Source organism: Bos javanicus, chromosome 15 (assembly GCF_032452875.1).
Source record: "Bos javanicus breed banteng chromosome 15, ARS-OSU_banteng_1.0, whole genome shotgun sequence".
In the NCBI taxonomy this organism is placed as follows: domain Eukaryota; kingdom Metazoa; phylum Chordata; class Mammalia; order Artiodactyla; family Bovidae; genus Bos; species Bos javanicus.
Genome location: NC_083882.1, coordinates 43,394,376 through 43,422,371, shown reverse-complemented (window position 1 = coordinate 43,422,371; position 27,996 = coordinate 43,394,376). Strand labels below are relative to the sequence as shown.

The following is a 27,996-nucleotide window of genomic DNA, read 5'->3' as shown; positions in this document are numbered from 1 at the left end:
AAGAATAAGGAAAATACTCTGAGAATAGAGTAAGTACATATACATAATGGAGTAAATAGGCTGCTCCTGAGTCCATATGCTTACTTTTATTTTTAAAAGTCTGATAAAAATTTACTCAATTACATTTTATACAGTAATATTTAGTGAGCTTTGTCCAAAAAGGCTATGTTTTAAGTTTGCTTGTAAAAATAACGAAAGCTTTATCAGTCTCTGGTCAATAAGAAAGGAAGAAAACCTTGCTAGAAATAACAATAAATAATTTCACACAAAAGGCCAGGTGACATAAGAATAGTATATTAATGAATATATTTTCTTTGTATTTACAATAAATCCATTTGTTAATACTGTGATAGAAAAAATAATCAGTCCACATTATACAGTAGAAACAGGCTTTGAGGCTGATCATACCTGTCACAATAAAAACATACAAGGATTTCTTCCACAGCTAAAGTACTTTTCAACATGACAGTCTTGGGTGAAGGCAAAACTGACCGAGTATTTCACGTCTTAGAATCGAGGAATCGAGGGTGTTACCATTAAGCAAGCAGCAAAAAGCTGTTTGGGTTTTCCAGGACTATTTAAATATAGTAGTTACCATATGAGAATTTAATTTTACTTTGAGATATAAAAAGTAAAAACCCTCAATAGGGAAACTGCATTAATCAAAAGCAGCCCCAAACAATAAAGCCATCAATAGAGAAATGAAACAAGGCATTCTTATGTATCATGCATAAAAAGGATAATTACATCATATATACTTTAATGACCAGATTAATAAATAAATGTGATAAATGTTACAGTCATTGGAACAAATAAACTATGTTCAACTACTTAAGTGTTATGCTGCCACTGCTTCTGTTTCAAAATATTAAGTAATATAATTAATCTAACATCTAAAAACTGCATACTTTGAATGTTTGCTTTTTTGATCCCCTCTTGAGACAGTAAAGGGGAACCATGTAATAAAATATTATCTGAATATAAATTATCAACACCAATATGATACAATTATCATGTAATTGGAATTTTTGTATATGCACAGTGTAAATATTTTGAAAACTGGAAAAAAAAAGATGAAAATAGACTGGTCAGAATTTTAAATTTCAGACTAATCCATGATAATCTAGAACAGAAGATAAAAATAAAGTTCACCAAATAGACATAACTTGATATCTTTTCCAAATTCAGTAGTCCACTGAAGATGCGACTTCTAAACAAGTCTATTGTCTCAAAGGTAAAAAGAGGAGGAAAATGTAAATCTCTTTTGAGCTTTAGTTTTCAAGTTTATGCTCTCAAAAAAGGCTTGACATTAGTCAGAATAGCAATACTATATCTTTGTTTTTGAACTTTGTATTTGCTTTTCCTATTTTAGCTATAGTACTGAACAGATAAATTATCGAGTCAAGGGTAACTATTTACGGCAAGCTCATGAAATATATTAAACTGAATTAATCAGCTGGGTCAAGAATTTCCTACTATCCTGCTATGTTTAATACCTACAGTCTTGGAACAGTAATTTAGGAGATGTCTATCATAACTACTGACAGCACTTTTCATGCTATACCAATTTCCACTTTTACTTTCTTCTCTCCTTTGCCACTTAAATGCATTATTTTAACCATCTGATAAGATATTTTATTTTACAAACTCCTGTTCCAATTACTGAAGAGGTGATTGTAACACATAAACCTGTCAATCCTGAGATGATGATGATGATGATGGTTAAATTAAAACCCAGAGGATTATTCACTCAAATTTCTGCTTTAGTTTTTTCTGGAAGATGGCTGGCAGAATAGAAAGAAGAGCCAAAATCATTAGAACAAATACTGAGTTCCAGGAAACAGCTTCCCCTGCTGTTGTAAGCTGGTATAGTGTTGTTCCTGCCTTAATTGCTACAAAAGAGGGAGGTGCAACACCTAAAATGAAAAGTAAAAACATACATTAGAAAAACAATCAATTCTCGTTAAAAATTAAAATTCTGTGTGTATAAAATTTCTTGTAAGAATACAGTGACTTACATTTTTTTAACTTTTAATTTAATTTAAAGCCCCTCAAGTTTATTTCCATATAAAGAATTCAATTTTTCATAATCACCTCTTAAGGATATTGAATTAAAAAACCCAAGGAAAGTTTCCAGAAAATAATTTTACAAAATTGATCAACAGCCTTAAAAAAAGAAATGTGCTATGATTCTCCAATTTCAACTTTAGGAGATACTAATGTATATAAGCAAAGATCTGGTCTCAAGGATGTTCATCTAAGAATTATAATTTAAAAATCTGGGAAAAAACCTCCATCGTTGAAAATAAGATTGAGTAAGTTTTCATTCACTCTTGACAGAGTACATTTAAAATAAAAATGAGTGGTAGAAGATACTCAGAAATAGAAAGATACTCAAAATATATGAGTAAAAAGGGCACTTTATACAAAAGAATGGTGAAACAACCATATTTTATTAAAAATCAGAACTGGAAAAATTACTTTAGCCAAAGCTGAAGTTAATTTTATCTCTAGGTATTTCATCTGTAAAATAAAGAGACAGTACAAAAACTCTCTCTTCTGATCCCATAAATGAAATATTATTTTACAAAATCCAAAAGTATCCCCACTAAGATATTTTTGCCACTTTTATGGAGAACCTAAGACTTTCAGCTTTGTCTATGAATTCTTCTAAAAGTAGCAAAAAAATTAAGTATTAACTTAAAGGTTTAATGTAATACACACTCAACACTTGAGGAATCTGCTCATTTTGTTGATATCTAAACAATTCAACTTAACTTCAAAAGAAACACAGAATATTCTTAGTGAAAGAACTACCAGAATTCACAAAATACATAAATGAATCTTTATGTCCACTGATTAATTTCAAAACTAGGTGTTAGCTCCTCAAAAGCAAGAATCTTTTTGTTGAGCCTTATTTCCCCTATACTTTTGGTAATGCCCATAATGAGTACTATGTCAATAAAAAGAAAGATAGGATCAATTCTTTATCGAAAATTAAAGTTCATTATTTAAGTACCTGATTAGCAGACAAAGGAGAAAGTACTCAAAAGAGGCACTTTCATTTTTTTTTCTCTCCACTGAGGGAGAGAACGGAGTTAAGAAGTCCTGCATAATTCTGTATGACTAAAAGAATATCCAGCAGACAGTGCTCTTATTTTTAAAAAGTAACAAAAAAGATGTAAATCAACACAATCCAACAAACAATTCTGAACATTAATTTACACAGACCAGGCTCTGTGACCACCAGTTATATAAACCTACCCCAGCTGGACATGGCTAGACATGTACACAATGAGTTCTGTAACGTGCATGAATTCATAGACAAAGATAAAAGTCTTAGCAGGTTCTCCATAAAAGTGGGAAAAAAATCTTAGTGGGGTACTTTTGGATTTTATAAAATAATATTACACTTATGGGATCAAAAGAACGAGAGGCCTTGGCCTTACCTAGAAAAGTGCCAATAAAGAAGACTTTCAAGGGCACATTTATCACAGGAGATGTAATATTAATAAACCAATTAGGCAGAAATGGTGTTATTCTCAAAAATATAATGTAGTTAATGAGATGTTCTCTGTGACGTTCAACCTGTGACAAGAAAGAAACAAATCAGTTTGAAGACAAAGCCAATCCTGAAAATAAACTGCTTATTATAAAATACCTTATTTCAAATTCTTATCCCTGATAGCTCAGCATTTACCCAACGGAAATTATCAAAAAAGGAATTTGGAAATGACAATGAACTAGTCATCAAATGTTCATTATCAGAGCTAAATAACATCAGATGAAAGTTTTTATGATTGTGCTTACAGCATAATGTTACACTATTAAAGACGGTTCTACATCAGCCAGATAATATGGCTCAACAACATTTTAAACCTAAAAAGGCAAAATTAAATTTATAACTATATATAAGATATCCAATGGTCAACTTTTTAATGCCTTTAACTTCCTATAAAGGAAGGGCTAGTATAGTACATCAATAAACCTAGCCTCCACTTTTTAAAAAAATTTCAGATAACCTTTGTTATTACAATTTACTTGACATTCATCACTGATAAATGAGATTAAATAAGCAAATGGAAACATTCAGCTGATTAAATAAAAGCACTGAATGCAGTTTATACTTCCTAGATCTTGCTATATAAATAATGATTTTGATTTGGGGCAAAATGCTTAATTTCTCTTAATTTCCTAACCTATAAAACAAAGGGGCAAATATCTAAAATTTCTCTGATTTAATAATCTGTTTCTGCTTTTTTCTTAGAAACACTATGTTAGACTTTCCTGTGTAGTAGTGTTTATATCAATATTTATCAGTGATAGTCTTTGCAGAGATCCTAACAGAAGATAACAGTTCTTCCCACTAATGAAATGCATTAAAGGAGTTGGCTGATCCAAGCTTTTCAGAGACCCACTGACAGCATCCTGCATCAACACAAGTGAGGTGTTTAAATACATGGATGCCTTTACATTGACACTTTGATTTTTCTGCTCTGACTAAACTTACTAGGAATACAGAATTTACTGTTATAGACACAAAAACTTCATATTTGAAATTCTTAACATTCATTATTTGCCTACCACTTAATTTTATTTTGGACAAAAGATTATTTTTATCAAAGCTCTGAGTCTGAGTTCATTTATGTAGATATTATACACTGACCTCCCAAGTAGCCAAAGAATTACATCAAATAATTTAAAAATACATGTTTACCTGCTGTGACCATTTTACTGCTTTCTCCGTTAGGTATTTATATACAACTGGCCTCCCAACTAAATAGGAGAGCATATAGCAGAATGAAGCACCAAGTCCAGAACACTAGAAAATAACAAAAACTCATAAGCATTTTGTACTTTTCCATCTTACTCACATGGATATATTCCTCTAAGGCAAAACTCAACTAGTTTCTTTCTTTTGGGGTACAGGGAGGTTACTTTGCATAACACCTCTAATGCAGAGAGCAAGAACCCATCTAATCCAGTCCTTTCTCTCACCAAATTATAACTAAAATGAGACCAGCTAAAACAAACTGGAACTTGTGATTAAACTTACAGACTATATCCAAATAGTTCACGTTAGCCATTAGCCTATGAATAAAACCTCAAGAGCCAATATGTTTTCAATTGCTATGCTTGAAAACACCACCCCCATTGGGACTTAACTCCTTGTGCCCACCAACAACGTTCTTGGACTGTTTGAATTACAAAACAGTACTGGAAGCAAAGGCTAGAACAGAGCCTATAAATGCAATTAAGTCTGTGATATCCCTGTTCTAGAAAAGAGACAAACTATAACATCTCCTTATGGAGGGACAATTATTACTTTAACATTAAACGGCTCTTAAAACTAATTAAGTTTATGCTTCCAGAGACTAGAATGCCATCATCATTCCATCATTCTATTTAAAGTTATTTTTTCCTAGCCTCCCAATTTCATTTTAAATACTTACCAAACAAACAAGAAATAAGGCTAGTGGAAAGGGATAAAGGAACCCTGAGAGTATACTGAGAAATATAGAGCCCGGAATAGCAAATGTTTGCAAGCTGTTAACTTCTAAGTTAAGGATTAAAACATAATTAAATGGATTTTTCAACCACAAATCCAACAATCCAGAAAAAAAGCATCAATGCAGAAGTTATATGTTAATAAGATTATATCCATATTTCAATATTAAAAAATTAAGTGAAATTACACCCCAAGTTTAAAAAACACATGATTACTCAGTTGTAATACCTGTAACTTGGAGCTTACAATTTACTAACATTATCAGAAATCAATGCTAATTAGAGTGCGTTACTAAGAGAAAACCAAGACAAATGCCGAATGTGTACCGGACAGAGAAGAACTAGGCACTTTAGGGGAACAGGGACACAGAAAAAAAGAAGAGAACAGAAAAGGTCTTCAGTAACCTTGTAAATAATATACTTCTCTAAATACATTGGATTTTTACTCTCAAATACTTTTAGGAAACATGATTTCTGTAGACACACAGGTACACAGAAGATTTACTATGCCTAATTCAATGTGTGGACATTTACCTCAACTTACTACTCATTAAAAAAAGGACAAGGGTCACAAAAGATAGTAAAGTTACAAACAAGTCTTATTTTTAAATTAGATCTTTTTTCTACTTCTCTGATTCCTAGTTTGGGCCTGCACCTCTGCATCAACCATAACATGATTTACTTACAAGTCAGAAAGAGTGAATTCCTTCAACATCTCTGTACTTTAAAATTTGTATCTTCACTCAACCTGTTTGTTCCCTCTAGTTTGCACTTTACTCTTATTTTTGTTTCAATCTCCTTCTTCCTGGGTTCTTTAACTTCTTGCTCTTTGACAGATTCCTCCTGCATAAAACTATTCAGATGCCTATAAACTAAAGAAAACCTGGGCTTTTTCCTTGAGCAAGGTATCCTATCCAGCTATTTCCTCTCTCATCTTCACTGCCTTAGATTCTCTCCATGTCCCTTGCCACCTGGCTTACCCATCCACCACTCTACTGAAACCTCCTTCTGGCTGAAAGTAATGACTTTTTCTTAGTAAGAATTTTTTAGTAATTCCTGCATAAGATTCGGAGAAGGCAATGGTATCCCACTCCAGTACTCTTGCCTGGAAAATCCCAGGGACGGGGAGCCTGGTGGGCTGCCGTCTATGGGGTCGCACAGAGTCAGACACGACTGAAGCGACTTAGCAGCAGCAGCAGCATAAGATTAGATATCCTTTAATGTGAAACTCACCTCCAGTGAACTGTATTTTTCGATATTACAGATCATTCCTTCTCTAGCTTTTTTCTTCTCCTTACCCTCAAATCTGGAGATTGTTAAATCCATCTCCTCTCACTTTTGATAAATTCAGCTACGTCCACGTATATGGACGCACACATGGCTTCAAGTATATGGTCATATGAATCTATAATTTTGAATTCTCTTACCACTCTCAAATTTCCCAGCTGTTTATTAGATACCTCCACTAAAAAGTTTAAAAATTACACTTATTTATTTCAGGGCTCTTTAGAATCTTTTAATGGAAAGTCTCAAACACATATGAAAGATGAGAAACTAGTACTATATATCCATACACAGTTTTAACAATTAACATACAACCAATCTTGCTTTCTCTGTATCCCTTACACGCAATTAGATTGAAGCAAATCCCAGACATACCATTACAACTACTTTAATACCTTTAAAAGATAAGGATTTCTTTTCTTAACACAACTATAATAACATTGTCAGAAACTAACTATAACTTCCAATTGGTCTAAGTAGCTATTTAGTGTGTTCACAATTCCCACATGCCTTTTTTTTTTTTTTGACAGTTGGTTTGTTCAAATCAGGAATGAAAGGGGTCCACACATGGTATTTGCTCACTATTAGCAAATAAATACAGATTTTTTTTTTCCCCCTTGCAATTTACTTATTGAAGTAATTAGGTCATTTGTGGAGAAGGCACTGGCGACCCACTCCAGTACTCTTGCCTGGAAACTCCCATGGACGGAGGAGCCTTGCGGGCTGCAGTCCATGGGGTTGCGAAGAGTCGGATACCACTGAGTGACTTCACTTTCACTTTTCCCTTTCATGCATTGGAGAAGGAAATGGCAACCCACTCCAGTGTTCTTGCCTGGAGAATCCCAGGGACAGAGGAGCCTGGTGGGCTGCTGTCTATGGGGTTGCACAGAGTCAGACACGACTGACGTGACTTAGCAGCAGCAGCAGCAGCAGCAGGTCATTTGTAGAATTTACCACTTTTTGAATTTTGCCTATTGTATTCCTTAGGGTGGTTTAATATGTTCCTTTGTCATTTTTTAAGATTAATCTTTGTTGGCATACACCTGATTTACAGGGACTTCCCCAGTGGCTCAGTAGTAAAAAATCTGCATGCCAATGCAGGAAACATGGGTTTGATCCTTGGGTCTGTAAGATCCCCTGGAGGAGGAAGTGGCAACCCACTGCAGTATTCTTGCTTGGACATCCAATGGACAGGGGAGCCTGACAGGTTACAGTCCATGGGGTCTCAAAGAGTTGGACATGATTAAGCAACTGAGCACGCAGGCATGCAGTTCATCTACAATGCTGCATTAGTTCCTGCTGCACAGTAAAGTGAAGCAGCTATACATACATATATTTATATATATTGTTCCTCTGTCATTTATCTTGTAGTAACAAAGCCATTTTCTGTGCACAGGGATATAATTTGACCTTAATTTCCCAGCTCTGTATGGATTGTGTATTTTTTTCTCTAACACTGAAAAATCTTGGTTCTTAATACCATAGCAAAATTAGCTATTTCCTTACATATTAATATATATATACACATATATATGTATGTGTGCATATATGGGCTTTCCTAGTGGCTCAGACACTAAAGAATTCACCTGCAATGCAGGAAACCATTAGTATTACATATTTTTAAATTTCAGAACAATACAACTGAAAAGAGTTTAAGATTTCTTTCTAATTTTTTTTTGTCCTTAAGACTTATCCCAGAAGGGACACATAACCAAATTAGTTTTTTCAAGGATATAACTAATTCCTCTTTATAGCCAAATCCATATCAACTCAATATATCGTTAAATTTATTTCATTTTGCTTTAGATCATTTTTTTTTGTTAAAATATACTGAACGTAAAATTTACCATCTTAACCATTTTTAATGTATGGTTCAGTAGCATTAAGTACTTTCACACTGTTGTGAAAGCAATCTCCAGAACCCATTCCTTCCTCCCCCACCCCTCTGACAACCATTCTTTCACTTTCAGTCCCTATGAACTGGGGCTACTCTTACGCATGTGCCCAGTCACTGAGTCGTGTCCGACTCTTTGCAACCCCATGGACTGCAGCCCGCCAGGATCCTCTGTCCATGGGGATTCTCCAAGCAAGAATACTGGAGTGGGTTGCCATGCCCTCCTCCAGGGGATCTTCCCAACCCAGGGATTGAACCCAGGTCTCCCACACTGTAGGTGGATTCTTTACCATCTGAGCCACCAGGGAAGCCCACTTTTCATGTGAGTGGAATCATACAGCATGTCTTTGTGACTGGTTTATTTCACTCAGCATAATATCCTTAAAGTTCACCTATGTTGTAACATGTTTCAAAATTTCCTTCCTTTTAAAGCTGATAATATTCCATTGCATGTACATAGCAAACTTTGTTTATCCATTCATTGGTTAAAGAACCCTTGAGTTGCTTCCATTTTTTGGCTATTATGAATAATGTTGCTATGAACATGAGTATACGAATATCTCTTGAGACCCCGCTTTCAATTTTTCAGGTATATACTCAGAAATGGGACTGCTGAATCTTGTTTTTAATTTTTTGAGGTAACATCATATTGTTCTTCATAGTAGCCACACTGTTTTACACTCCCATCAACAGTGCACAGCGGTTTCAATTTCTTCACATCCTCACCAACACTTGTGACTTTCTGGGATTTTTGCTTGTTTTTTTATTAGTAGCCATCTTAACGGGTGTGAGGGTACTTTAGATTTTAAAGATTCTTGTTTCTTTTTTCATTTTGATTTAGTTGATTTTATACCTGTGTGAAATTATTTACTTGGTTCTAAAGTCAACTTTACACAATGAAGTACACTTGAGGAAGTTCCACTTCCATCACTGTTTCATCTCTCTCTCCCCCACAGGTAAACATTTTTATTAGTTTTTAAAGATATCCTTTCTATTGTTATCCACAGCTCAAAAGTCCTCAATGACTATCCAATACCAAATAATATTCTAAATTCCTTAGCCTAGTACTCAAAGTCCTCTACAATCTGAGTGCAACGTCCAGCCTATCTTTCTAAACTTATTTCTCAAATCCTCCCCTTCTCACTTCCTATACACCAACAAAACTGGACTACTGATCACTTCCTTACCATGCCCTGTGCTTATAAGCCCTGCTCTAGACTTGCTGTGTCTAGAATGACTGTACTATATCTCTACCCATAATTCTCATTATTCCAGATGGAAACAGTTGTTTTTGCTTTTGAACACTTAAACTAGACTGTACTTAGTATATAATTAGTACTTAAAAAAAAAACCTGGCTAAATGGATGAAATCTAAGTTAAAACTAGTGATTATAACATAAAAAGTAACAGATACATGAGTTTGAATTAGGTAACACCAATGAAAGAACTAGTACTGCACGCTGAACACAATGGCTACCAGGCAAGTGTGCTGTGAAGACGAGACACTAAAGCGTGCCTGGTCTGAACTGAGATGTGTCATGAGCGTGAAATATACACATTTCAAAGACTTGGTACCAAAAAAAAATGTGAAATACTAATAACTTTTATGTGGTTACATTTTGAAATGATATTTTTGACATTTCAGTTCAAATAAAATATATTAAGATTATTTTACTGGGGACTTCTCTGGGGGTCCATTGATTAAGACACTGTGCTTCCAATGCAGGGGACACAGATTCAATCCCTGGTTGGGAAACTAAGATTCCCACACGCTGTCTGGCCAAAAAAAAGAAGGCTATGCCAACATCATTATAATAAATATTTTTTAAAATTGTTACTTTTTCTAATGTGCTAACTAAAAAATTTTAAAACTGCATGTGGGTCACATTATACTTCTATTAATCAGCACTGTACTATTAATTATATGCCTTATATACCCTAAGATAAGTCTTCTCCTGTACACTGAATTTTAAAAAGTATCTTTTTAACACCCAGAGCTTATGATTCAAAAGTGTAAAATAAATAGAAAATTATAAGAAAATATGGAATTAACACATTATCCTATAAAAAAATCTAAAACTATGCAGAATCATTACAATTAATTATTAAGCAAATAGTTAACCATATGTTATCAAACCTGAACTGACAATATTAACCAATGATTTATTTTTATCCAATGTATTTATAGTAACAAACCTATTCCTATAGTTTCAATTCACTTTCTACAAGGCACTTTATTCTTTCCTACTAATTTGCATATGAATATTAAAGACAACTAGGCTATAACATTTGTTCTCCCATAGATGATCAATATTCACTTATGCTAACTGGCTGATTTGCCATATGAGTGGGAAACCCTTTTATCCTTCAGCCATGAATCCCTCCCAAAGCTAGGGGGCAAACCGGACAGAAAAGATGATTTTCCAAAGTGAATAGAAACTGTATGTCTTGTTCACAAAAGTCTTCCAAATGAAAGGGATGAATCAAATTTGTTTCTTCTTTGGGGAAAATATTTAATTTTATGGCTAAAGTTTATAAGTGTAAAATAACCTACAAGCCTAACACTCTGGTTTTCACAAATAAGCGATGAAATGGAAAGCAAACATCAAGAGTTAATGTCTTTCATTACCCAAGAAGATATGGAAAACACACGGGACTAGAATAAAAGATACAAAAGTTAGAAACTAACATCCACAAATTGGAAGGTTAATCACCAGTTGAACAGGTGGTTTGAAAATATGTGGAAAGAATAAAGCTATTTTCCTGCCTAGTTAAATTATAACATATATTTCTATATAAAACAAAGGAATACATACTGAGAACTGTAAAAAAAATCATATCTTTTACATGACTAATTATCCTGTTAGGATTTTTTTACAAAGAGAACCATTAAGAAAAAAATCATGAACAAAAGATTCATAGCATAGTATCTACAAAAGCAAAAAATTAAATACAAACTATAACTTCAAATCTAAGAGAATTTTTAAAAATTATGGTATGGTAACTATTAATTCAAAATTATTATTTAAATTACACCATCGATTAACTAATAATCCTAAATAAAGTAACTATCTTAAATAATACAAAGGAAAGAAAAAAGTTTATGATAAGTGAAATAAGCAGAAAACAGAAAAACAGGTAAATATTCAGAAATGACAACTGAGTTGAACAGACAGGATTAAAATGAGAATTTTTTCATTCTCATTTTTCAATATTTTAATGTTATACTGCATTAGCAATTTTTAAAAGGAAAAAGTTATATATAACTGAACAGCAGATCTTTCAAAACCTTTTTCTTAAATAAAACTAAAAAACATTTTTCAGTTAAAAGGATACAAAATATATGTAGCAAAATAAGCTACAAGTACTTGTACATAAAAGGTGTCCTTATATTTGGATAAAACTTTTCCTAGAGCCTTGGCATCATCCATATCTCTGGGAACCTTCATATTCATTCTTTCTTCTCTAAAGAAATAAAATTAAAGTGAAAAAAATTTTAAATAGAAATTTGCCAAGATAAATCATATCAAAGTCAAGTTCAAAACATGAAGTTTTATCCAAAATGATTTTGATGCCTTGATCTGTAATATGCTAAGTATAAGTCCACAAAATTTAACTTCAAAGTCTATATATCATTTGCCTTTTAATGCTTTAATATAGTTTTAGGAGACATATAATTCATATGAAAATTCAGGATGACCCAAATTAAAGGTTAAAAGCATTTGCTCAAACACTGGAGTAAATTTTGAACTAAGAAATGAACCACTGACTTTAGCATATTTAAAACATACTAAACATCATTTTGGGTAATTCTCATGATAAGCTACAGTAAATAGTTAATTACAACCAAAATTAAATATAAATTTCAATGAATTTACAGTTCATATCTTTTCTTTAAGTATCCCAGCTTAAAGTTCAGATAAAAACTTAAACACTTGTTACTTTCTATTAATTTTACTTTATATTTGGTGCCTTGTTTGGAACTGAATATTCTATTTATAAAAGCCCCAAATAATCACCTTTGTGTTTAACATATATTGTGCCCATTTGTTTACATAAAAAAATTTAATCTTATGGAACAATGATAGAAAGCTCTTAAAAGTCCTATAAAAATAGCAGGTAAACTAAAAAGGGTTTTTCTCTATAAGTTTAAAAGCTAAACTTTATGGGGAGATGCATACATCTCATACATATTACACACACAGAAATAATAAGCAGAATACAGAAGATCTATATAACAGCATATTATTATATAAAAGTGTTATAATTCTTAGAACAGATTGGAAGCAAACAATCTTAAATTACACTCTATATTCTTTCCCTCTTTCAGTCAGTTCTTTATTTCTTACTCCTTTGATAAAAATGAGAAAGGATCCAGAACTGAACGACACTAGTATTAATGAAATGACATGCTATCCTCCCAAAGGCCTTTTCATTCATGTAAGAAATTAAAAGTATTAAAAATAAACATGTGCAACTATAAAATTTCAAATATAAGGAAGCGTTAATGAAAGAAATTAAGAGGAGACAGGAACTCACTGATGCCTTGAAATCACATCTCACAGTTATCCATTACCACATCAAGCTGGCCCTGGTTGAAAGTCTAACTATTTACATTTTAGTAGTCTCTCACATAATCTATGATTACCCAAGGGTGTTATTACTGTGGTTAAATAACCCAGAGATATTTCACCCTCATAAAATATGCCTCAGGTCTATAATCTTTTACCTGAAATTCAAAAAGCACTGAAAACCAAAAGTTCTTTGTAGCTTGTCAGCAAAAATTGATCCACATGTATATAAAGTTATTTGTAGTCTTTTACGATACAAGTTTTTCTATGTATTTTATTATGGGGTACTGCCCCAGACCCTGCTGGAGATACTACATAATATACAGGATTTATACCATGTTATCTGTCCAAAATAGAAAAGCTCTAAATTCTGAAATACATCTCACTCCCAAGGTTTTTGCTAAGGAACTGTGGCTGTATACTAATAGACAAGTCTTTTTACAAGGTGCATTTCACAGCAAAAAGTACTTATTCAAGCCTTATCATTTCTATATAACAGGGAACAGAAAAAGAGCCAGTAGACAGAGATGCGGGAGGGAAGTAAATGGACTGGACAGAGGCAGACAGAAACTGCCACAAGGAAAAGTACGAAGGGAGAAAACAAGAGTGGAAAAAGGGAAAAAGCAGAGAAAAAGAACATTAGTATTTCTCAAACTGCAGGTCAATTTTTATTCTAGACTGCAAGATAAATTTACTCGGTCACTACTAGCATTAAAAAAAATAAAATGCAATAAATTAATGTGGTTTATTTTCCAAAATTGCTTGAAAGCCATTAGAAAGATGCCTTAGAGGAGAAGAGCTAGAAAAACCAGGCACAGAAAATCAAGAGACATATTTGGAAAGAAGTATTTAAAGACAGTGTCAATATGAACTTGCTACAAACCATGAGAGCTGATATACAATCATGACAGTTCTGTTGCTTAAAATTAGTTAAACTTTTAATCCACTTTAATGCCTTACAGACATTTTCTATATATTTTTTTTAGTATACTTACTCACTAAGCTGAGGAAAATTTTTATATACCAAAAACATAACAAAAGCTGCAGACAAGAAAATGGACACCAATATAAGAAGTGACATTCTTGCTGAGCCAGCTTCTGCACAGGCTTTCTCTGAAAGGGGAAACAAAAAGTTGTAATTAAGATAAATATAAAGGAAGAGAGTATTCCGAGCCAGTAAATAATTTCCTAAAAGATTTTCCTCCCAAGAACTGTTCACACTTTTGCCCAAAACACTGTAACATAAAATTTTAAGTACTACCATATTTGATGTTTTATGAACTGGCTGTAGTTCTTCTCACTGATACATGCATTTTAAAAGCATGAAAAAACAGAATAGCAGAATTTGTAGCACTGATTTGTGGATAAGCTAAAGGGGAAAAAAGGGCATTGCTGTAAATGCTATCACTGACTTGGAATTTTATGTATCTACATTGGGAGCTGACAGCATAGGCAGAATGGCTTCATAGGAAAAATGAGCTAATGCGGCAGTTACTTCAACTCTCATAAGAAAGAACCTGGAGATTGACTAATGCAACTGGTGAATGTTACACTTTCTGTTATATCTGTTTATAGCCTAGATATTTTGGGTGACTCTGTGACTCCAAGAATGGGAGAATATGTTTGTGTTCTCCAATAAGGTAATCTTAGTGTTATCTTAAAAAAAAAATCTTATGGAAGATGACCATATGAAATGAGAGCCAGGATACTGCAAGCAGAATGAGCAGGGTGTTTTTACTGCAAGCAATCAATACTGAGGAGGCAGGAATACCTTATAGTCATCACTGGGGAAGAGGCAGGAGAGGGTGGCTCAATTTGTATTACCTCCATTTATCATAATCCCATGTATACACTGATGACAGTCAGGGGACTAAGAGACAAACATGTATACTATAATTCAGTTCGGTTCAGTCGCCCAGTCGTGTCCGACTCTTTGCGACCCCATGAATTGCAGCACACCAGGCCTCCCTGTCTACCACCAACTCCCAGAGTTCACTCAGACTCATGTCCATCGAGTCAGTGATGCCATCCAGCCATCTATCCTCTGTTGTCCTCTTCTCCTCCTGCCCTCAATCCTTCCCAGCGTCAGGATATTTTCAAATGAGTCAGCTCTTCGCATCACATGGCCAAAGTATTGGAGTTTTGGCTTCAGCATCAGTCCTTCCAATGAATATTCAGGACCGATTTCCTTTAGGATGGACTGGTTGGATCTCCTTGCAGTCCAAGGGACTCTCAAGAGTCTTCTCCAACACCACAGTTCAAAAGCATCAATTCTTCGACGCTTAGCTTTCTTCACAGTCCAACTCTCACATCCATTCATGACCACTGGAAAAACCATAGCCTTGACTAGATGGAACTTTGTTGACAAAATAATGTCTTTTCTTTTTAATATGCTATCTAGGGTGGTCATAACTTTCCTTCCAAGGAGTAAGCGTCTTTTAATTTCATGGCTGCAATCACCATCTGCAGTGATTTTGGAGCCCAGAAAAATAAAGTCAGTCACTGTTTCCACTGTTCCCATCTATTTGCCACGAAGTGATGGGACCAGATGGCATGATCCTAGTTTTCTGAATGTTGAGCTTTAAGCCAACTTTTTCACTCTCCTCTTTCACTTTCATCAAGAGGTTTTTTAGTTCTTCTTCACTTTCTGCCATAAGGGTTAGCAATATTTATAAAGGTGCATCAGGTGTCACTGCCTACTCCACTAATGCTCCCTTCTCTGAGGCCTAGCATCTTCCTCAAGTCTCCCCCACTCTTCAAAGGGGCTAATCTCAATGGCCCTATTACCACTGATGCCAACACTTCACCCGCCCAACACACAAGGCTGACTGGCCTATGGCTGGACACCTGACCCAAGTATCGGGATGGCCAAAATGTCATTTGGGTTTTTCTTAAGATGGTATGGAGAAATCCAAACAAACTTTTTGGCCAACCCAAGAGAAACAATTCATTATTGGCTGACCACATTTTCTCTTGAGAATATGAACTAAGAAAAAGAGATATACTATTGTCAAGGTGTGGTAGACCTTGAGGCCAAAATGTCAAACAGCAAAAGGACACAGTCAAAAGACATGGCGAGCCAAAGATGTGTACCAGAAAATCCAAGAGGACAGGTTCAAAGGGAAACCCAGACAGTAGACATGAGAGGAAGCTAACCTCCTTATCGATTTTGAACTTTTCATTTCCCTTGAAGCCTGGTGAGAATTCATTTTTTGCTCCTGGATACCAGAGTGACTGTCTCATATTCTTAGAGAACAACCTTGCTTTTTATTTCTGTTGGTTTAAACTGACTCCTGTTCCTTTGAAAGGAAAAAGTTATAACTTTTTATACTCAGTTTATCCCTTAGCTCATTATGGCAGTTTTATATACATTACATCTGAATTAATAGAATTTTAATACATTCAGTGTTGAACATAGAGCAATAGAAAACCATCTAGACTCTTGCTATTCCGTGTGTTTTATGAACTACATGACTAAGCACTATCAATGAGTTTGTTAGAAATATAGATTCTCAGGCTAACATCCCAGACCTACTAAATTAGAAGCTGTATTCTAATTAAATGCCCAGGTGATGGTATATTAAAGAAGCAAAAATCTGACCCATCCTTCCTATTTTTTGATAAGTTACGGAGGCCCAGAGGAGACTGCACTATTTTTAAAAAGTCTTAAGTCAATGAGATAGTGTGAAGTATTAAATATATTCCCAAAGCACTTTAATATCCATTTATAAGCAACTCATAATTTCTGCTGAAATGAACTGCTTAGGTTAGTGCTTTAATATACTAAATATAAATTATTCTTATTGGTTCATTAAAATATGTCTTTCTGAAAGACAATATTAGGTTTACTGAGTTCTAGTATGTGGACACTAAAGTTAATTTTTTTTTTAAATCTTTTCTAATTTTCTGTAGTCTAAATGTATCACTAATCAGCCCAAGCTTCCAACGAGGCCCTATCATTTTAACTTTACTTCATCTTAATCTCAAAAAGGACTTTACCTCAAAAACCAAGTCACAGATAGAAACTTATCTGTTCACATCACACTTATAAAATTTATTGCAGGAAAGAAAGGGATGATAAAACAATACAAAAGATGTCTTGAATGGAGTAATAAAGCAGTCACGTGCATGTGTGTGTCAGTCGCTCAGTTGTGTCCAACTCTTTGCGATGCCATGGACTGTAGCCCACCAGGCTCCTATGTGCCTTGGACTCTCCAGGCAAGAATGCTGGAGTGGGTTGAGACATGCCCTTCTCCAGGGGATCTTCCTGACCCAGGGATCGAACCCAGATCTCCCACATGGCGGGCAGATTCTTGACTGTTTGATCTACCCGGGAAGCAATAAATAATAAAACAGTCATGCCTGCCTCTTAATACTCCAGTTCATCAACCCACTTACATATTTATATACATGCTTTGTTGCGACACAGAGAATTAAACAAAGACTTTAAACATCTGAGGTGGGTCAAAAGTGAAAAGGTCTCTTCAGAATCTTATGATAACAAACAAGTAATTTCCCATTACTTTTTTACCCTGATTATGATACCTAGTTCAATGCACACCTTGAGGATTCCTAATAAATCAGATCTACTCAATCTAAAAGGAAAAAGAGTAATTAGCCAAAAGTTATAAAACTATCAGTGCACTAAAACCAATTATATGAAAAATGTAGTTTTAGTTTCTAAGTAGGAACCCTATTGAAATATAGACTACTCTTAAGGCTAAAATGGTTAGTTTCTTACTTATAAAATAAAGGAGTACTCTACTAAAAAATAAGGGTAATATATAGGTACTGAGTTTGGGGACACGGTTTTCTATAGGCTGACATCAAAGCAAAGACATGATAACATAAATGGTCTGTATTATTTTTCCAGAGTCTGATTACTTCTTAAAGATAGGAAATTAACTTGCCCCAGCCTTCATGGCACCCCACTCCAGTACTCTTGCCTGGAAAATCCCATGGATGGAGGAGCCTGGAAGGCTTCAGTCCATGGGGTCGCTGAGGGTCGGATACCACTGAGCGACTTCACTTTCACTTTTCACTTTCATGCATTGGAGAAGGAAATGGCAACCCACTCCAGTGTTCTTGCCTGGAGAATCCCAGGGACAGGGGAGCCTAGTGGGCTGCCATCTATGGGTCGCACAGAGTTGGACACAACTGAAGTGACTTAGCAGTTAGCAGTCCTCACTTTTCACTTACTTTCCTGCTAGAATCAGGTCTAGAGTACAGAAAGGACTGATGTAATATTTTAATATTATGGGCATCTTTTAAAATCTTTAAAACCATTAGTTTCTGTTTTTTCATCTTATAGATACTTGTGGACACAAGCATCACAGCTAAGACTAAATGGCTGATTTCCCCTCCTTTCTGGGAACATCTCTTCAAGATCTCTCTTATGCAAGGAAGGCACACAAAGGTAGAGCTGCATAGGACTATCTGCTGAGCATCTATATTGTACAAAATGTTTGGTCAATCTATGCTAAGAAGCTGGTAACACCATTAGCTAGAATCCCAAGGAACAGGACAAATGGGGTTTGAGATTATAGGAAAGCAAGATTACTGGGCTGGAGGAAGGCAAGATTCACAAAACAGGTGGAAATTTAGTTGAAAAAAAGATAAGTTTACACTCCTCTAACCTGTCCTGGAGCTAAAAGTATATTTAAAGAATCCAATAGGTGACTGCTGCTGCTAAGTCACTTCAGTCGTGTCCGACTCTGTGAGACCCCATAGACGGCAGCCCACTAGGCTCCCCAGTCCCTGGGATTCTTCAGGCAAGAACACTGGAGTGGGTTGCCATTTCCTTCTCCAATGCATGAAAAGTGAAAGGTGAAAGTGAAGTCGCTCCGTCATGTCCGACTCTTAGCGACCCCACGGACTGCAGCCCACCAGGCCCCTCCGTCCATGGGATTTTCCAGGCAAGAGTACTGGAGTGGGGTGCCATTGCCTTCTCCTCCAATAGGTGACAGTCCTCCTTAAATTACACATTTTGCATAGTAACTCTAAAATTTAACTATAATATTTTTCTCCCCATCATTAATTCACCAGTCTTAAGTAAGGGATCTGAAGGGAGAAAGGTGTGAGACTTTTAAGTGGACTACAGAACACCCTGGCCTCCTGATTTCACTAGAAAAGACCCTGATGCTGGGACAGATTGAAGGCAAAAGCAGAAGGGGGTGCCACACAATGAGATGGTTAGATGTATCACCAACTCAATGGACATGAATCTGAGCAAACTCCAGGAGATAGGACGGGAGCCTGTCGAGCTGTGGTCCATGGGGTGGCAAAGAGTCGGGAAGGACTTAACGACTGAACAACAAAAACAGAATACTATCCTGAGTCTTCCTTGAGTACAGATTTCTCTGATTGCTACTTGTTGCCTTACAGTTGGATGATGAAATATGTAAGACATTTGTTGAACAAAATTAACCTCCAGGTTTAACTCGATACCTATTTTTTCACTCTCTATAATGAAATGCTTTTTCAAGCATTGTACTCAACATAACGTAAACACAAGAAAACAGTTGATAATGCAATAAAACTAAGTGACAGTCAACTTTAAAGCTCTCCATTCTTTCACACAAAACTTGCAAGTAGAGAATGTTGCCCATTACAATTCAATAATTCTGAGTACAGTTCTAATAAATCCAGAAGCTAGCATGCAATTCATTTAGTTCTGAACCTAGATTAAAGTTATAAACTTGGGAATTCCCTGGCAATCCAGTGGTTAGGACTCTGCACTTTGATGGCCAGGGGCCTGGGTCTGATCCCTGGTAAGGGAACTAAGATCCCACAAGCCTTGTGGCACAGTCAAAAAACAAGAGTCGTAAACCTTGTTTTAATGATGATTCAACATCTAAACGTGTAGCATACATAATTATAATGCCTCTTCCTTCTGGTTGCATTAGACACATGTTATTTAGCATTTAGAGCTTCTGACAACAGTGCTCTATACATTGATTAACCTCCAAATCTTCCATTATACTAATTCCCATTCTCAATTATCCCATTATCTGTTTGCCAACCTCCTCCCAGGCCAAAGGTACTGCGAGAGAAAGATTACTGTGTTCTCTTAGCCGACAAGTTCATAGGCTTCAAGCTTTTCTATCTTCAATTAAGGTTATCACTGGTAAACAATAATGATTTTACAGTACCCTCCAAATAGGCTTCAAGCTTTTCTATCTTCAATTAAGGTTATCACTGGTAAACAACAATGATTTTACAGTACCCTCCAAAAAGACTACATCAAGTCTCTTCAAGCCTTTAATTCTACTTTCTCCTATTCTCAACCAGCGAGGCTGCCTCCACAGCTTACCAATCTCCATCTCAAGATCTATTCTTGAATTATCTCCCCGGGCCTCTTTCCCCTTATCTTTCCATTAAATGCCAGCACACTTCCTTCCAGATCTTGCTCTCAGAACTAACTCTTCACTGAGTATCTTCAACTCTTCCTACTAACAAGCAACTTTTCTCTAACTTCAAATATGCTTCTATTCATCCTGAAAAACCAAAACTTAACCTTAATGCCCCTGTAGTAGCTCTCTATTTCTTATTACTTTCATATCAATACTTTTTGAAGAACAAAAAGTATTATATCTACAAGATCTCAGGAATCACTCTACTGCTCTTCTAGTACTCTAGTTCTCTACATTCAGCCTACATGATCCTACCATGGAGGAAGCAAAAGACCCATCTCTCCTGAAGACACAATTTACAGGGACTCTAACAAAAGTTTTTTTATGGTTACAAGAATCTATTATAACACTGCTGGAAGTAAATTTTATTTCAAGAGCTTAAAATTCTTTAAATTATGTATTAATAATCAAAAATGGTAGTTTCATCTAGTATAAATTTAAACTAAAATAACTTTTTTTTAATAAAATACAAAGAATTAACAACTTTAAAAATACATACAGAGAAAGCATGTTTGCAGGAAGGTGAAGAAATAGCACCACCTATTTTGTATGAAAGCTCATTCTCTGATGTTGGCGCCCTGCACATCTGCTACCATTCAACCCACAATGCTCATTCACGATCATCAACCACTTTCAGGCACTTCCCCTTAAGAGGATAATAAGCAGGAAGGCAAGGGGTCTCCAAAAGGAGGAAATAGGCTCCAAGTGTCAGACTTTTTTTTCTCTCTCCCTTAACCAGCAGGAGGAAACACTCTCCACGGATGTTTTTCTTAAGCTATGTTAATGAAACTATGTATTTGCTTTGGAATTTGCCTTTCTTCAAAATGGTCCCACCTAAGACTAACTTGACTTCCTTTTCTCAAACTTTGGGCTGATAATAGCTCAACAAACCAGTATTCATATCAATTGTTTTACAGCTGGGGGATGACACACCTCGTGCCATCCTATCTCAAAAATGCATATTATGGGAGAGGGGCCTGGTGAAACTCCCTCAGGTCTCTCTTACCTGATTCAGTTCAGTTCAGTTCAGTCGCTCACTCGTGTCCAACTCTTTGGGACCCCATGAACCGCAGCACGCCAGGCCTCCCTGTCCATCACCAACTCCCAGAGTCCACCCAAACCCATGTCCATCGAGTCCATACCATCCAACCACCTCATCCTCTGTCGTCCCCTTCTCCTCCTGCCCTCAATCTTTCCCAGCATCAGGGTCTTACCTGATTAATAGCTTTCTAACAGACATAAAACAACTTGCTAAAACTAGCGGGGTGGCGGTGGGGTGGGGGGGAGCACTCTCTGTCCCTCTTCTGACGTTTATGTCAAAAGATTTCTCTGTCCCTTTTTATACTTTAATAAAACTCTGCTACACAAAAGCTCTTGAGTGATCAAGACTGGTCCCTGGTCCCAAAGTTAAATCTTCTTCGGAGATCACGAACCGGACACCGTTCACCATAAGCTATCACCCTATTCAGCAAAGACTAAGACCAAGCTTCAAGTAAACTTCATAATCCTAAAAGATACCTCCATTTAGAAGATTTACTCAGCCTCAAAATTCTTAAGACTTTCATTTCTATTCAACTTTAGCCACCCACTTCCAGAGATAAAGTTCTCACACCACCTGAGACTGCTCTACCTTCAGCATTTTAAGCTTCAACATGCCATTCTTTGATCACCTCTGTTCTTTCATGAGCTTAACACCTCTATTTTCTCCCTTCTGTTGGGCTCCTCGCTTCTCTTCCTTCTATGCCCAGCCTGTGTATCCAACACCTTTGATTTAGAATCCTTACCTTTCCTTATAGCTAATCTAACCTGAAATCAGTGTTTCAAGCTCACTTTTTTCACTCCCATACCAAGATGGCTGAGCACAAATATAGAAAAATCATTACCCATCACAGAGATCCATGTCTTTGGGAAAACTGACTTAGCCTCATTCCTACTTCCTTGTTTAGGTATTGAATACACAGCAGGCTGAGCCAATTAAGTTATTCTTACCCTCTGACAACAGTGATAGGCTCAGGGACAAGCATTTTATCTGAGGCAATCTAATCGGAGTGACTAGACTTTTATTGGTAATACTAGGAAAAATAGGCTCAAAATTATCAAGGAAGCATTTAGCTTTACCTGGACCTTCAAGAGAAATCAACCTTAAGTAAAGCTGATATCAAGCAAGCAAAACAAGATATGAAAGAAATCTGATCCTGATGATATTACTGAGCCACTGGTTCCAGACTAAAGCCAGCGAATCCCACTTAATCTCTCTACTTTTTAGTTATATGAACCAATAAACTTCCTTTCAGCAAAGGTTTCAATTGTGTACTCTACTGATTATAAGCAAAAGAATCCTGATATATAATATTTGGGTTGAGTCTGACATCAGCACATCATATTAATATACCTTGGTTGATGTCCAGTTGCCAATTTTACTCTTAGTTCCCAGTTATCAGTAATCAGTAATCAGTAATTCTTCTTCCTCTAAGCTAGTACTTAGCTCACACCAGATGCCCAAAGGATATTTGTTGAACCTAGGTTCTGCAAAGCAGAACCTAGAACAGGCATCTGAGAAGGATTTTATTATCCAAGTTCAAACAATACTGTCTTCTAAGAGCAGTAAAATCAACTTCTTTTAGTGTTTCTAAAAGAAGTTTTTAGTGTTTCTCAAACATTTTTGGCTGCATTCCACAATAAGCAATGTATTTTATACCATGATCTGATACACACAAAACTAGATGACTGAAAAATAAAATTAAAAGAATACTTACCCCTACTACATACAAAGAACTCTATTTTTCCTTCAATTTTTTTAATGGCTCATGATTACCTATCAAATTCATTTCACACTGCTTACAAGGGGATGACCTATATATTGAAAAATGTGGCCTTAGGAGTTCTCTTAAATCAAAATGGGGAACTTCGATGATTTGCTAGTAAAAAGATCAGTCAGGGCAAACAAAAGAAAATAAAACATCTGGTCCAGGTATTCTTACACAAAGAGTAGGTCAAGAGCCTCTTAAGTATTATTACCTCTTGTGTCTCACCTTTTCTAATCATGCAAGAATTAGACTTTTAGTGTTACTGTCCTGCTCAAATCCTCACAGTGGTCTTCAGTGTATAAGACTCAAATGTCAGACTAAAGTAAAGGTGAAAGTGAAAGTCGCTCAGTCCTGTCAGACTCTTTGTGACACCATGGACTATACAGTCCATGGAACTCTCCAGGCCAGAATACTGGAGTGGGTAGCCTTTCCCTTCTCCAGGGGATCTTCCCAATCCAGAGACCGAACTTAGGTCTCCCGCATTGCAAGTGGATTCTTTTACCAGCTGAGCCACAAGGGAAGCCCAAGTCAGGTGAGGAATCCACTAAATGTACCAAATACTGCATGTGAGGTGTAAAATATTTCTTTTTTAATTTGGCTGCTCCAGGTCTTAGTTGTGGCATGTGGGACCTAGTTCCCTGACAAGGAATGGAACCTGTGCCCCCTGAATTGGGAGGGCAGAGTCATAACCACTGGACCACCAGAGAAGTCCCTAAAATATTTTAAACATACACACAATGACAACTACTATTCGTCAAAGTTATGTAGATGTATCAGTTAACAAAAACACAAACTTATTTAAAGTGTCATGAAATTTATAGAAATATTTAATTACTATGTATTCAAGAGTTACTGCATTTTCTTCCTCCAAAACTTTTCCTTTCTGAATACCAAGTTACCACCTACAATTAACAAAAATTATTTTTCATAATAACTTGGAAAATCAGTTGCTAAGTGGTTACTACTGACATCACATCACCAGCTAATTAGCCATGTCCTCCTCCAGGGATCTTCCTGATCCAGGGATCAAACCCACATCTCCCACATTGTAGGTGGATTCTTTACCATCTGAGCCACCAGGGAAGCCCAAAAATACTGGAATGGGTTGTCTATCCCTTCTCCAGGGGATCTTCCCAACACAGGAATTGAACCAGGGCTTCCTGTATTGCAGGCAAATTCTTTACCAGCTGAGCTACAAGGGAAGCCCAGCTAATTACCACCAGCAAGGAACTTATACCCTATCATGTAAGGGGTCCACAAAATCTTGTACACAAAGACAGAATTCCTCACACCAATTAAAAAGAGAGAGAGAGGCAGAGGAAAAGAAAAACCTGAGAATCATTAATAAGCAGATAGATCAAAAAAACATCCTTTGCCTAGGACTTAAAGCCCTTTATACTAACATCATTTTGACCATGGCCAACATTATCTCCTACTACCACCCAACAGACCTAGTCCACTCCTGACAATTTTATCTCTTTATAAACACACATGAATGGTTCACACTAACTTTCAAGCCTGTTAAGTCTCCTCTGCCCAGAATCCCTCTCGGGTCTACTAATCCAAACCCTACTTCTCTATGAAGGCATACCTTCACATCTCTACCCTCTGTCTTCCTGCAGATTTGTAGTTTCTCGACAGCATCACAAAAATAACTGTGGTGGATGTGTTTTTCTAATGATAAAATAAGATGAACAATTGTAAAAGCTCTTTGGAGCTTTCAAGGTCTTATTTTTTATTTTCCGAACAGCTTTAAGTTAAAAAAAAAAAAGTAATAAAGCAATTGATTGCTATTCCAAACCAAATGATAATCTTTAGGGATGACTTATCTGGTAAATACTTTTTCAAAAAACCCTTGGATTACTGTCACTCTCAATCACAGCATCTTCAAAAGATTCCTGTCATTTACAGTGTATTTATACTTGGACAACAATTCATTTCTGGGTTTTTGAAGTTATTTGGCTCTATGCCTATGAGGTAGAAAAATATCCAAATATATAAAGCTGAAAGACCCAAATCAGACTGGAGGCATCTTAAAATATTTTAAAGTAAAATACCATTTTCTGCAAGACACTTTCTAAATTTTTCATATATTTTAAATTTGATTCAAAAAAAATTCAGCTGAATGTTAAACATTATCTCCATTAAAGTGTGCAATACTTTATTGTTGACTATAGTTAACAATGTGGCTGCTGCTGCCGCTGCTAAGTCACTTCAGTCATGCCCAACTCTGTGTGACCCCAAAGACAGCAGCCCATCAGTTCCCCCCATCCCTGGGATTCTCCAGGCAAGAACACTGGAGTGGGTTGCCATTTCTTTCTCCAATGCATGAAAGTGAAAAGTGAAAGTGAAGTCACTCAGACGTGTCCTATCCTCAGCGACCCCATGGACTGCAGCCTACCAGGCTCCTCAGTCCATGGGATTTGACACTCTTAAAAGACCCTCTCTTTACCCATCACCAGTGGTGCAACACATCAGTGTGAGCTGTAGACAACTTAATAGAGACAACTAAACTAACAACTAAATGGAGACATCCATTTGCTACAATCACTCCAAGTTTACTGGACAGAGGAACCTGGTGAGCTACAGTCCATGGGGTTGCCAAACAGTCAGACACCACTTAGCAACTATACAACAACAATTCCAAGTTAATGGGCTTTAAAAGCATTTAAAGAGTTTAATCACTTCAACTGCTAAAAATTCTAGCTCAGATGGTATCAAAGTATTTAGTTTCTGGGTATACTTTTTTCCTTAAAATAATATTTAAAGCCCTGAGAAATTCCAAGATGGAGTGGCGCAAAAAAAAACTTAAGGATAAGAGATCTTAGCTATAATAGTAATTACTAACATTTATTCAGCCTTCACTTCAAATAAGACAAACATCACTTTAAATCCTTTATATGAATTATTCTCTTTAATCCACGCACCAACTGTAAGTAGCTATTATTACTGTTATCATCATCCCCCACTGTACAGTTCAGATACTGAACTTTTAAAGGATAACGAGTCCAAAGTCGTAAGTGGTAGAGGAGGGACTCAAACTCAAGTGTTCTTGCCACCTGGAAGTGGCATCTGGACGTATTAATAGTTAACTCCTTGCTTTTAGTCACTACTTCACTAATCTGGCTCTGTGACTTTGTGTAAGTTATATATCCACTGTGGACCTCAGTTTCCTCATCTGTAAAAAATAAACCTACGAATGCTAACGTTCCTTCCAGTTCTGCCTGGCTTTAATATTATCAACATTACAATCTCCCTGAGCATCAACAAGCCAGCGTTTCATTCCTTTTTTTAGTTGAATTAAACTGAAAAAAAAAAAAAACACACACACAAAAACATTTAGGAACGCACCCCATTTAGGTGTCTGGCCTTATGGACAGTGGGCACAAGGTGGACAGTGGCCGTAGCCGAGGTCTTCCAATATCTCTGCTCCCGGTCCTGGATGCCCCCTTTTCACCCGCAAACCCCCGGTACCCGCTGGGTTCCTTTCTCCTCCGAAACCCCTCCCGGCACACCTCCGCCTCTGGGCCAGGCCCCGCGCTGGTTCCCAGGTCTACTCACCTTTCAGGTGGTCTCTGCTGCTCGGCGTCGAGGGACCCCGCGTCCCCGCTGCCTTGTCCCCCGGAGGGGTCGAATGGAGTGCCGCCGTTTGCGATCTTTCGACCGCTCTGCCTTTCGTCATGGTTGTTTCAGGGTAGGTGGAGGAAGCGGGGTGAGGCCGCTCCCCCTTAACAACTCCGCTGCAGGATCCTTACAACACCCAGGGGCTACAGCACAGCCACTTCCGGGTCGACCACCTCACCTGAGACGACCTCAGCTCCGCGAGCAGTGACGCTGAGCTGAGATCTGCAGCGCCTACTCGGGCTAGGCTCCGCCCCGCACCGCCCCCAAGGCTCGCGCGCTCGCTCCCGCCCAGTAACCGCGAGACAAGTCAGGGTCCCCGCCCGCCCCATTTGCTGCCCTACCCGGCTTCTTGACTGCGCGGAGCATGCGCAGTCATGGCACCGGCGTCAGCCGGTGTGACTCATGGGCTCAGGCTTGTAACGCGCATCTCAAAGTATCCGGAAGTGCGGTCCTAGACACTTAAATCCCTTTGTCCCGTCAGCCGGAAGTGGCCAGGAGTAATTAGTTGGCGTTTCACGGCAGATGTTGATTCCAATCTGCACCAATTAGACAACTTGTCTTGAATCTGGAGAAGCTAGACAGTGCTTTGCCTGGAGATGTTGGAAAACATAAAGGCTAAGCCGAACCCACCGAATTTCAGGAAATTAAGACTCAGCTGGCAGCTATTACCTGTGAAGGTCACAGGGTGGCAGAAATGGGTTTAGAGGGACTTCCCTGGAGGTCCAGTGGTTGAGACTCCGCTCTTCCACTGCAGGGGGCATGATTGGATCCCTTATCCGGAACTAAGATCCCACATGCCCTACAGCAGGGCCAAAAAAAAAAAAAAAAGGAAATAGGTTTTGAATCCTGTTCCCAAGCAAATGCTTTCCCACATCATTGACCTGTCACCCGTCACT

The 27,996-nt window shown here is 36.9% G+C and overlaps 1 protein-coding gene across 1 annotated transcript; it reads right to left on the bottom strand.

The window, feature by feature from the left end:
* Nucleotides 1-66: 66 nt before the first annotated feature.
* TMEM41B (transmembrane protein 41B) lies at nucleotides 67-27,482 on the bottom strand. The gene is made up of 7 exons (XM_061440836.1): nucleotides 27,038-27,482; nucleotides 14,253-14,370; nucleotides 12,023-12,151; nucleotides 5,454-5,547; nucleotides 4,718-4,822; nucleotides 3,450-3,588; nucleotides 67-1,916 (listed from the first exon to the last, which is right to left on the bottom strand). Exons 1-7 carry the CDS (start codon nucleotides 27,156-27,158, stop codon nucleotides 1,747-1,749), a joined length of 876 nt encoding a protein of 291 aa, XP_061296820.1. The 5' UTR covers nucleotides 27,159-27,482; the 3' UTR covers nucleotides 67-1,746.
* Nucleotides 27,483-27,996: the final 514 nt, after the last annotated feature.